Source organism: Bos indicus x Bos taurus, chromosome 29 (genome assembly GCF_003369695.1).
Source record: "Bos indicus x Bos taurus breed Angus x Brahman F1 hybrid chromosome 29, Bos_hybrid_MaternalHap_v2.0, whole genome shotgun sequence".
NCBI lineage: Eukaryota > Metazoa > Chordata > Mammalia > Artiodactyla > Bovidae > Bos > Bos indicus x Bos taurus.
In genome coordinates, this window is record NC_040104.1 from 23,802,130 (window position 1) to 23,814,889 (window position 12,760).

At 41.0% G+C, this 12,760-nt stretch overlaps 1 protein-coding gene across 1 annotated transcript; it reads left to right on the forward strand.

Moving 5' to 3' along the window:
• The first annotated feature begins 10,472 nt into the window (after window positions 1-10,472).
• On the forward strand, window positions 10,473-11,399 carry LOC113886211 (olfactory receptor 8B3-like). The gene has a single exon (XM_027532236.1). It carries the CDS (start codon window positions 10,473-10,475, stop codon window positions 11,397-11,399), a length of 927 nt encoding a protein of 308 aa, XP_027388037.1.
• The last annotated feature ends 1,361 nt before the right edge of the window (window positions 11,400-12,760 follow it).

The following is a 12,760-nucleotide window of genomic DNA, read 5'->3' on the forward strand; positions in this document are numbered from 1 at the left end:
GGCTTCATAGAATGAGTTTGGAAGTTTACCTTCCTCTACAATTTTCTGGAAGAGTTTGAGTAGGATAAGTGTTAGCTTCTCTAAATTTTTGATAGAATTCAGCTGTGAAGCCGCCTGGACCTGGGCTTTTGTTTGCTGGAAGATTTCTGATTAGTTTCAATTTTCCTTGCTTGTGATGGGTCTGTTAAGATTTTCTATTTCTCCCTGGTTCAGTTTTGGAAAGTTGTACTTTTCTAAGAATTTGTCCATTTCTCCCAAGTTGTCCAGTTTATTGGCATATAATTGCTGATAGTCTCTTATGGTCCTTTGTGTTTCTGTATTGTCTGTTGTGATCTCTCTATTTTCATTTCTAATTTTATTGATTGGATTTTTCTCCCTTTGTTTCTTGATGAGTCTGGTGAATGGTTTGTCAACTTTATTTACCCTCTCAAAGAACCAGCTTTTGGCTTTGTTGATTTTTGCTATGGTCTCTTTTGTTACTTTTGCATTTATTTCTGCCCTAATTTTTAAGATTTCTTTCCTTCTACTAATTAATATACTAAAGTTGCAGGATATAAAATCAACACACAGAAATCCCTTGTATTCCTATACACTAATAATGAGAAAATAGAAAGAGAAATTAAGGAAACAATTCCATTCACCATTGCAATGAAAAGAATAAAATACTTAGGAATAAATCTACCTAAAGAAACAAAGACCTATATATATAAAACTATAAAACACTGGTGAAAGAAATCAAAGAGGACACTAATAGATGGAGAAATATACCGTGTTCATGGACCGGAAGAATCAATATAGTGAAAATGAGAATACTACCCAAACCAATCTATAGGTTCAATGCAATCCCTATCAAGATACCAACGGTATTTTTCACAGAGCTAGAACAAATAATTTCACAATTTGTATGGAAATACAAAAAACTTCGAATAGCCAAAGCAATCTTGAGAAAGAAGAATGGAACTGGAGGAATCAACCTGCCTGACTTCAGGCTCTACTACAAAGCCACAGTCATCAAGACAGTATGGTAGTGGCACAAAGACCAAAATATAGATCCATGGAACAAAATAGAAAGCCCAGAGATAAATCCACGCACCTATGGACACCTTATCTTTGACAAAGGAGGCAAGAATATACAATGGAGAAAAGACAATCTCTTTCACGTGTGGTGCTGGGAAAACTGGTCAAACACTTGTAAAAGAATGAAACTAGAACACTTTCTAACACCCTACACAAAAATAAACTCAAAATGGATTAAAGATCTAAATGTTAAGACCGCAAACTATAAAACTCCTAGAGGAGAACATAGGCAAAACACTCTCCGACATAAATCACAGCAGGATCCTCTATTACGCACTTCCCAGAATATTGGAAATAAAAGCAAAAATAAACAAATGGGACCTAATTAAAATTAAAAGCTTCTGCACAACAAAGGAAACTCTAAGCAAGGTGAAAAGACAGCCTTGAGAATGGAGAAAATAATAGCAAATGAAGCAACTGACAAATAATTAATCTCAAAAATATACAAGCAAATCCTGCAGCTCAATTCCAGAAAAATAAACAACCCAATCCAAAAATGGCCCAAAGAACTAAACAGACATCTCTCCAAAGAAGGATCCTGCTGTGATTTATGTCAGAGAGTGTTTTACCTATGTTGTCCTCTAGGAGTTTTATAGCTTCTGGTCTTATGTTGAGATCTTTAATCCATTTTGAGTTTACTTTTGTGTATGGTGTTAGAAAATGTTCTAGTTTCATTCTTTTACAAGTGGTTGACCAGTTTTCCCAGCACCACTTGTTAAAGAGATTGTCTTTTCTCCATTGTATATTCTTGCCTCCTTTGTCATAGATAAGGTGTCCATAGGTGCGTGGATTTGTCTCTGGGCTTTCTATTTTGTTCCATTGACTTATATTTTGGTCTTTGTGCCACTACCATACTGTCTTGATGACTGTGGCTTTGTAGTAGAGCCTGAAGTCAGGCAGGTTGATTCCTCCAGTTCCATTCTTCTTTCTCAAGATTGCTTTGGCTATTCGAAGTTTTTTGTATTTCCATACAAATTGTGAAATTATTTGTTCTAGCTCTGTGAAAAATACCATTGGTATCTTGATAGGGATTGCATTGAACCTATAGATTGGTTTGGGTAGTATTCTCATTTTCACTATATTGATTCTTCCGGTCCATGAACACGGTATATTTCTCCATCTATTAGTGTCCTCTTTGATTTCTTTCACCAGTGTTTTATAGTTTTCTATATATAAGTCTTTTGTTTCTTTAAGTAGATTTATTCCTAAGTATTTTATTCTTTTCGTTGTAATGCTGTATGGAATTGCCTCCTTAATTTCTCTTTCTGTTTTCTCATTATTAGTGTATAGGAATGCAAAGGATTTCTGTGTGTTGGTGTCTCTTTTTAATATCACAAACATTTCTAGAGTTTCTTAGCAGGATATTTAGTTACAATTCACATAATAATTTTCTATTTATTTTGATTCTTTTCCAAAATGCTACATCATTAATTTTCCCATTCTACCTAATTCTGTGAGTATAGCAGTTTCAAAATCCAATGTGATATACTGGAATGATCCTAAACATAGATCTTAGGTTGTAGATACAAAGAATGAATGAAAAATTTCAAAGTGAAACCTAAAATTAATATGTAAAAATGTACAATCTTTGAGTAAAGACTACTACAGACTGAATATTTGTGTCCTCCTCTAATTCATATGTTGAAACCTAATCCTCGATGTAATGGCCTTCAGTTCAGTTCATTTCAGTTCAGTCCCTCAGTCCTGTCCGACTCTTTGTGACCCCAGGAATTGCAGCACGCCAGGCCTCCCTGTACATCACCAACTCCCGGAGTTCACTCAGATTCATGTCCATCGACTCAGTGATGCATTCCAGCCATCTCCTCCTCTGTCGCCACCTTCTCCTCCTGCCTCCAATCCTTCCCAGCATCAGAGTATTTTCCAATGAGTCAACTCTTCGCATGAGGTGGCCAATGTACTGGAGTTTCAGCTTTAGCATCAGTCCCTCCAAAGAAAACCTAGGGCTGATCTCCTTCAGAATGGACTGGTTGGATCTCCTTGCAGTCCATGGGACTCTCAAGAGTCTTCTCCAACACCACAGTTCAAAAGCATCAATTATTCAGCACTCAGCCTTCTTCACAGTCCAACTGTCACATCCATACATGATCACTGGAAAAACCAGAGCCTTGACTAGACGGACCTTAGTTGGAAAATTAATGTCTCTGCTTTTCAATATGCTATCTAGATTGGTCATAACTTTTCTTCCAAGGAGTAAGCGTCTTTTAATTTCATGGCTGCAGTCACCATCTGCAGTGATTTTGGAGCCCCCCAAAATAAAGTCTGACACTGTTTCCACTGTTTCACCATCTATTTCCCATGAAGTGATGGGACCAGATCCATGATCTTTGTTTTCTGAATGTTGAGCTTTAAACCAACTTTTTCACTCTCCACTTTCATCAGGAGGCTTTTTAGTTCCTCTTCACTTTCTGCCATAAGGGTGGTGTCATCTGCATATCTGAGGTGATTAATATCTCTCCCAGCAATCTTGATTTCAGCTTGCGCTTCTTCCAGCCCAGTGTTTCTCATGATATACTCTGCATATGAGTTAAATAAGCAGGGTGACAATATACAGCCTTGACATACTCATTTCCTGTGTGGAACCAGTCTGTTATTCCATGTCCAGTTCTAACTGGTGCTTCCTGACCTGCATACAAATTTCTCAAGAGACAGGTGAGGTGGTCTGGTATTCCCATCTCTTTCAGAATTTTCCACAGTTTATTGTGATCCACACAGTCAAAGGCTTTGGCATAGTCAATAAAGCAGAAATAGATGTGTTTCTGGAAATCTCTTGTTTTCTCTATGATCCAGAGGATTTTGGCAATTTGATCTCTGGTTCCTCTGTCTTCTAAAACCAGCTTGAACATCTGGAAGTTCACGGTTCACATATTGCTGAAGCCTGGCTTGGAGAATTTTGAGCATTACTTTACTAGCATGTGAGATGAGTGTAATTGTGTGGTAGTTTGAGCATTCTTTGGCATTGCCTTTCTTTGGGATTGGAATGAAAACTGACCTTTTCCAGTCCTGCGGCTACTGCTGAGTTTTCCAAATTTTCTGGCATATTGAGTGCAGCACTTTCACAGCATCATCTTTCAGGATTTGAAAGAGCTCAACTGGAATTCCATCACCTCTACTTGCTTTGCTTGTAGCTATGCTTTTTAAGGCCCACTTGACTTCACATTCCAATATGTCTGGCTCTAGGTGAGTGATCATACCTTCGTGATTATCTGGGTCATGAAGATCTTTTTTGTACAGTTTTTCTGTGTATTCCTGCCACCTCTTCTTAATATCTTCTGCTTCTGTTAGGTCCATACAATTTCTGTCCTTTATCAAGCCCATCTTTGCATGAAATATTCCCTTGGTATCTCTAATTTTCTTGAAGAGATCTCTAGTCTTTCCCATTCTGTTGTTTTCCTCTATTTCTTTGTATTGATCACTGAGGAAGGCTTTCTTATCTCTTCTTGCTATTCTTTGGAACTCTGCATTCAGATGCTTATATCTTTCCTTTTCTCCTTTGCTTTTCGCTTGTCTTCTTTTCACAGCTATTTGTAAGGCCTCCCCAGACAGCCATTTTGCTTTTTTGCATTTCTTTTCCATGGGGATGGTCTTGATCCCTGTCTCTTGTACAATGTCATGAACCTCAGTCCATAGTTCATCAGGCACTCTATCTATCAGATCTAGGCCCTTGAATCTATGTCTCACTTCCACTGTATAATCATAAGGGATGTTATTTAGGTCATACCTGAATGGTCAAGTGGTTTTCCCTAATTTCTTCAATTTAAGTCTGAATTTGGCAATAAGGAGTTCATGATCTGAGCCACAGTCAGTTCCTGGTCTTGTTTTTGTTGACTGTATAGAACTTCTCCATCTTTGGCTGCAAAAAATATAATCAATCTGATTTCAGTGTTGACCATCTGGTAATGTTGATGTGTAGAATCTTCTCTTGTGTTGTTGGAAGAGGTGTTTGCTATGACCAGTGCATTATCTTTGCAGAACTCTATTAGTCTTTGCCCTGCTTCATTCCGTCTTCCAAGGCCAAATTTGCCTGTTACTCCAGGTGTTTCTTGACTTCCTACTTTTGCATTCCAATCCCCTATAATGAAAAGGACATCTTTTTTGGGTGTTAGTTCTAAAAGGTCTTTTAGGTCTTCATAAAACCATTCAACTTCAGCTTCTTCAGCACTATTGATTGGGGCATAGTCTTTGATTACTGTGATATTGAGTGATTTGCCTTGGAAACTAACTGAGATCATTCTGTCGTTTCTGAGATTGCATCCAAGTACTGCATTTCGGACTCTTTTGTTGACCAGCATGGCTACTCCATTTCTTCTGAGGGGTTCCTGCCCGCAGTAGTAGATATAATGGTCATCTGAGTTAAATTCACCCATTCCAGTCCATTTTAGTTCGCTGATTCCTAGAATGTCAACGTTCAATCTTGCCATCTCTTGTTTGACCACTTCCAATTTGCCTTGATTCCTGGACCTGACATTCCAGGTTCCTATGCAATATTGCTCTTTACAGCATCGGACCTTGCTTCTATCACCAGTCACATCCACAATTGGGTATTGTTTTTGCTTTGGCTCCATCCCTTCATTCTTTCTGGAGTTATTTCTCCACTGATCTCCAGTAGCATATTGGGCACCTACTGACCTGGGGAGTTCCTCTTTAAGTATCCTACCATTTTGCCTTTTCATACTGTTTATGGGGTTCTCAAGGCAAGGATACTGAAGTGGTTTGCCATTTCCTTCTCCAGTGGACCACATTCTGTCAGATCTCTCCATGACCCGCCCATCTTGTGCGGCCCCACGGGCATGGCTTAGTTTCATTGAGTTAGACACAGCTGTGGTCCTAGTGTGATTAGATTGACTAGTTTTCTGTGAGTATGGTTTCGATGTCTCTGCCTTCTGATGCCCTCTTGCAGCACCTACTGTCTTACTTGGGTTTTTCTTACCTTGGACGTTTTGTATCTCTTCACAGCTGCTCCAGCAAAGCGCAGCTGCTGGTCCTTACCTTGGACAAGGGGTATCTCCTCACCACCGCCCCTCCTGACCTTGAACGTGGAATAGCTCCTCGAGGCCCTCCTGCTCCGGCACAGCCACCTCTCCTTGGACGTGGGTTTGCTCCTCCCAGCTGCCGCCCATGGCCTCAGGCGTGGGGTAGCTCCTCTTGGCCACCGCCCCTAGGGCATGGGGTCTTCCTGTCTTCTGCCCTTGACCTCGGATGTGGGGTAACTCTCCTCGGCCTCGCTAAGTGTCCCAGGCGCAGCTGCCCGCAGCCGCCCATGCTAAGTGCGCCCATGGGAGCCGCCCTAGTGTTAAGTGCGCCTGTCGCAGCCACCCGCGCTAAGCCTTAGGAGGTGAGATGGCCTTAGAAGGTGAGAACTGTGGTAGCTGATTAGATCAGAAGGATAGAGCTCTCATGAGTGGGATCAGTTTTTTTTTTTTTTATAAAAGAGACAGCAGAGAGGTTTCCTTTCTCTTTGGTCCTGAGAGGATATAGCAAGAAATGGCAGGCTTTGAACCAAGAAGAGGGACTTCACCAGACATTGAATCTTCCAATACCTTGATCTTGGACTTGCTTGGATCCAGAACTTTGAGAAATAAACTTTGGTGTTTTATAAGGCCCTCATTCTGTAGATTTTACTGTGTGTGTGTGTTTCAGTGTGTGTGTGTGTGTGTGTGTGTTTGTGTTAGTTTTCAACACATCTGACTCTTTGCCACCCGATGGGCTGGAACCCACCAGGCTTTTCTATCCTGAATTCCCATGGAATTCTCCAGGCAAGAATACTGGAGTGGGTTGCCATTCCTTTCTCCAGGGGATCTTCTCAACCCAGGGATCAAACCTGGGTGTCCTGCATTGTAGGCAGTTACTTTCACATCTGAGCCACCAGGGAAGCCCCAGATTTTATTGTAGCAGCCAAAATGGAATCATGCAATGTCTTTTAATCTTTTCAATATTTCTCCCTTTAGAGTTGCCTTGCAAAAAAAATCCCATATTTGTGGTAGCACAGGTCATTGTTCTGGGTTTTGAATTGTGACCACTTCTTATTCTGTGCAGTTTGACAAATTTCAGAGTCTGGTACTTTCTTTTACTACTTAGGGGACCTTGCTATATAGGTTAAAATGATACTGTTTTTCCCTACTACTGCTGTTGCTAAGTCACTTCAGTCGTGTCTGATTCTGTGCGACCCCATAGATGGCAGCCCACCAGGCTCCCCCGTCACCAGCATTCTCCAGGCAAGAACACTGGAGTGGGTTGCCATTTCCTTCTCCCATGCATGAAAGTGAAAAGTGAAAGTGAAGTCACTCAGTCGTGTCCGACCCTCAGCGACCCAATGGACTGCAGCCTATCAGGCTCCTCCATCATGGGATTTTCCAGGCAAGAGTACTGGAGTGGGGTTCCAATGCCTTCTCCGATTTTTCCCTACTAAATGCTGTTTATCCTCTAGATTGTGTCTGACTCTTCTGTGACCCCATGGACTCTAGACCAGCAGACTCCTCTGTCCATGGGATTTCCCAGGAAAGAATGCTGAAGTGGGTTGCCAGTTTCTTCTCCAGTGTATCTTCCGGACCCAGGGATTGAACCCACATCTCCTTTGCAGGTGGATTCTTTACCACTGAGCCACTAGGGAAGCCCTACTAAATATGTCTGTGTGTGTGTTTAAATAAATTCATATTTATGTATTCTTTAGGCTTACCTGATGGCTCAGACAGTAAAGAATCCTCCTGCAGTGAAAGAGGTTCAGGTTCAATCCCTAGGTTGGGAAGATACCCTGGAGAAGGAGCAACCTTTTCCAGTATTCTTGCCTGGAGAATTCCACGGACAGAGGATCATGGTGGACTATAGTCCACGGGGTCGCAAAGAGTCGGACATGACTGAGTGACATTCTATGTTTTCTCTATTCTATTCTTCAGCTTCATGATTTCTGTTTAGTATTTTTAAGTTTTCTGAATCTTTGTGAAATTCTCATTTTGGTTATGTATTTTTCTCTGATTATGGTAAGCATGATACTTTTTTGAATTCTATGTTAGGTAATATGCATATCCATTCCATTAAAGTCAGTTTGCAGTGCTTTATCTTAATCTTTTGTAGAAAATATTTCAACTTGTCTTCATTTTCATTGACTCTCTGCTTTGGTGTCTGCACATTACACAAAACACCCGTCTGTCCTAATTTTCATGGTCTAGCCTTGTGCTGGAGAAATCACTAATAAGCCTGGTCAGTGTTGACTGCTCAACCTTTGTGTTAGTTCAGCTTTCTCTCTTTATTCTTAGTGGGCTTCCAGGTATTCCAAGTATGCTTCATCCCCTCAGTGGTCTAAAACAAGCAAGACTGAAGCCAAGTCCACATGCAGTCCCCAGATATGCTGTGTCCTGAGATGTATGGTGCACTTCCTTCCTCTCCAGGGAAAGCTGTAAGAGAGGGGTTTTCAGTACTTTGTTCTCTGTTGATCCAGTGAGGGAGAGCTATAGTGGCTTCCAGCCCAATCCATCATCTTGGTTCTCTCTCATCTGGGATAGCTACAGAATTCTGTATCCTGGGTCCCCTATGCTTTCTGACACACAGGCTGTCTTGAAGCCAGTCTCCTGGACAGCCTGAAGAAAAGTTGGGGCTTTGGCCACACAGTTAAGGAGAAGCTAGAACTGGAGAGTTGGTCCCAACCTGAAGGTTCTTTGGAAGAATAAGTATTATGGAAAGAGGATTTCCTGAATTTCCCTATCAGTTTCTGTATAACTAATTTCACACATTACTAGGAGCTGGACCTTTTTTAGTCTCTGGATTTCTTAAAGGAAATCTGTACCTGAAATGTTTCTGAATCAGTGTATTCATGGAAGGTAGGTGGTTCTAGGGCTTCCTTTTAAGTCATCTTGCTGAATAGGAAACAGGAGTTTATTTTCAGCTTTTCCTTGGGGAATGTATAATCTCTATGAAAGTGAAAGTTGCTCAGTCATGTCCAACTTTTGCAGCCCCATGGACTATGAAGTCCATGGAATTCTCCAGGCCAGAATACTGGAATGGGCAGCCATTCCCTTCTCCAGTGGATCTTCACAACCTAGGAATAGAACCCAGGCCTCTTGCATTGCAGGCACATTCTTTACCAGCTAAGCCACCAGGGAAGCCCAAAATGTATTTTGGCTGCACCATGTAGCATGTGGGATCTTAGTTCATCAACCAGGGTTCGAACTCAACCCCCTGAATTGGAAGCTGAGTATTAACCACTGTATTGCCAGGGAAGTCAATAATCCCTATAGTGAAGGGAAAACTTGAGTAAACTTTTGAATCCCCAAGGGACAAAAGACACAAAATGGTCATATTTGTAAATAAAATCCCCTCAGGTCCCTATTACATTTAGAATGTTTCCTTGGGGAAGTGTCTGAGCAAGCTTCTGCCCTGGGATAACTGAGCGTATGACATCATTACACTCACATTAAATCTTCTGTGACTTACAAAGTGGCAAAGATGATAATAATAAAAACTCAATTTGCTCAAAAATTATGAGCTGTAGTTCTGAAAAATTTATGGGGCATATCAGACATTAAGTGTAGGCTGAATCCTCTTAGAAACAAAGGAAATAAAGCCTCAGCGCCTGAAGTTGCTCTTCCAAGATATGGGGGTAAGAAATCAGGTTAAGGAAATAGCAAGGTTGATGGCCTAAGAAAGGTGAGTTTCTGAATCCCACTGATATTAATGCCCGCCTTTTGTGATGGATGCTCAAGGACCTAAGATAGATGACTTTTATTTTTGTAGCCCTGGGATTCAGTGAAACTGGCAGAATATATGTTAAAGGAAGGGTGCTGGGAAAGTTTAAAGATATTATTTCGTTCAGAGAATGTGTTATCTCAATCAGTTCCATCAAAGGACATCTCACTCTTCTTTATGTTTTTTTACTTTGTGACATGGAGCAGTAACTTAATCCCTCCTAGATTCTGGTCCCTTAGTTTTGGTTTAGAAAATCTACTTGATTCTTACTCCACCAAGTCTAATATGTGTTGGAGGTCAGTACCAGGTTGGTGGGGTTGCTGCCTCCAATTTTACTGGGAAGAGACGGATCATGTGAAAGAAGAATTGATGAAAGAGAGAAGGGTGACTATGTCCTGATCCAAACTTCTCCACAATCCTGTGGTTTTTACAGCAGTCATGTTTGCATATGGAACCAAAGTGCTTCATGCTACAGGCTAAGTTCTGATAGTTTTTGCTCATACAGCTTATAAAGACTAATGAAAGAATGCCCAAGTCACTCAGTTTCATGATAATGGTAAAATAGACTATGGTCCACATTGGTCAGGTCTCAGATCTTACAAGTGCATGCAGCATTCTTTGGAGAACAGATGTTGTGGGAAAGTTGAATTTTTCTCTGTGTAATTCTTTCTCTTCTGTCCAGATTCTCTTAGAGAAGAATGGCTTCTGGAAATGGTTCATTTGTGACCGAATTCCTTCTGTTGGGATTAACAGACCAACCAGATCTCCAACTCCCCTTGTTCTTCCTGTTCCTAGTAATATATACAGTCACTGTGTTGGGAAACTTGGGCATGATAACTTTAATTGGGATGAATTCACATCTACACACCCCCATGTACTTTTTCCTCTTTAACTTGTCCTTCATAGATTTCTGTTATTCTTCTGTGTTTACACCAAAAATGCTGGTTACCTTTATATCAAAGAGTAATATTATTTCTTACGTGGGGTGCATGACCCAGCTTTACTTTTTGTGCTTTTTTGCTATTTCTGAAATCTATGTGCTGACATCAATGGCCTATGATCGCTATGTGGCCATCTGTAACCCACTTTTGTATAATGTTATCATATCCCCTAAAGTGTGTTCCAGCCTTGTCCTTGGTTCTTACTTAATGGCATTTTCTGGTGCCATGGCTCACACTGGAAACATGTTGACACTGACTTTCTGTGATGCAAACATCATCAACCATTTTTTCTGTGATGTGCTCCCTCTTCTCCAACTCTCCTGCACAAGTACCCATGTCAATGAACTGGTAATTTTCATGGTGGTGGGCATCAATATCATTGCGCCCAGTCTCACCATCTTTGTCTCTTATGGTCTCATCTTTTCCAGCATCCTCCACATCAAGTCAATGGAAGGAAGATCCAAAGCCTTTAGCATCTGCACTTCCCACATAATTGCTGTTTCCTTGTTCTTTGGGTCAAGTGCATTTGTGTATCTCAAACCATCTTCTGATGGATCCAAGGATGAGGGGAAAATTTCTTCTGTCTTTTATACTAATACCGTTCCCTTACTGAACCCTTTAATTTATAGCTTGAGGAACAAAGATGTTAAGCTCGCTCTGAAAAAAACCCTGAATAAGAGATAGTTTTGATCAAAAGTATCTGTCTGTGCAGTTGGTTATATGACAACGAGATTCTGTGTTTCAATTATATATTATTTGTTGCATCTTTCTGATCCTATTTTTTCCTTAACCTGATAAAGGAAATTTGAGTCTTTCAGTTCAGTTCAGTTCAGTCGCTCAGTCGTATCTGACTCTTTGTGACCCCATGAATTGCAGCACGCCAGGCCTCCCTGTCCATCACCAACTCCCGAAGTTCAACCAAATCCACATCCATCGAGTTGTGATGCCATCCAGCCATCTCATCCTCTGTTGTCCCCTTTTGCTCCTGCCCCCAACCCCTCCCAGCATCAGAGATTTTTCCAATGAGTCAACTATTTGCATGAGGTGGCCAATGTACTGGAGTCTCAGCTTTAGCATCATTCCTTCCAAAGAATACCCAGGACTGATGTCCTTTAGAATGGACTGGTTGGATCTCTTTGCAGTCCATGGGACTCTCAAGAGTGTTCTCCAACACCACAATTCAAAAGCATTAATTCTTCGGCACTCAGCTTTCTTTACAGTCCAACTCTCACATCCATACATGACTACTGGAAAAAACATAGCCTTGACTAGACGGACCTTTGTTGGCAAAGTAATGTCTCTGCTTTTGAATATGCTATCTAGGTTGGTCATAACTTTCCTTCCAAGGAGTAAGCATCTTTTAATTTCATGGCTGCAGTCACCATCTGCAGTGATTTTGGAGCCCAGAAAAATAAAGTCTGACACTGTTTCCACTGTTTCCCCATCTATTTCCCATGAAGTGATGGGACCAGATGCCATGATCTTCGTTTTCTGAATGTTGAGCTTTAAGCCAACTTTTTCAATCTCCTCTTTCACTTTCATCAAGAGGCTTTTTAGTTCCTCTTCACTTTCTGCCATAAGGGTGGTGTCATCTGCATATCTGAGGTTATTGAGATTTCTCCTGGCAATCTTGATTCCAGCCTGTGCTTCCTCCAGCCCAGGGTTTCTCATGATGTACTCTGCATATAAGTTAAATAAGCAGGGTGACAATATACAGCCTCAACATAGTCCTTTTCCTCTTTGGAACCAGTCTGGTGTTCCATGTCCAGATCTAACTGTTGCTTCCTGAACTGCATACAGGTTTCTCAAGAGGCAGAGCAGGTGATCTGGTATTCCCATCTCTTTCAGAATTTTCCACAGTTTATTGTGATCCACACAGTCTAAGGCTTTGGCATAGTCAATAAAACAGAAATAATTGTTTTTCTGGAACTATCTTGCGTTTTCTATGATCCAGCAGATGTTGGCAATTTGATCTCTGGTTCCTTTGCCTTTTCTAAAACCAGAAACACACTGGTCATAGCAAACACCCTCTTCCAACAACACAA

Coding starts and splice junctions, on each gene's coding strand:
- LOC113886211 (XM_027532236.1), top strand. CDS start 10,473: ATGGCTTCTGGAAATGGTTCATTTGTGACCGAATTCCTTCTGTTGGGA.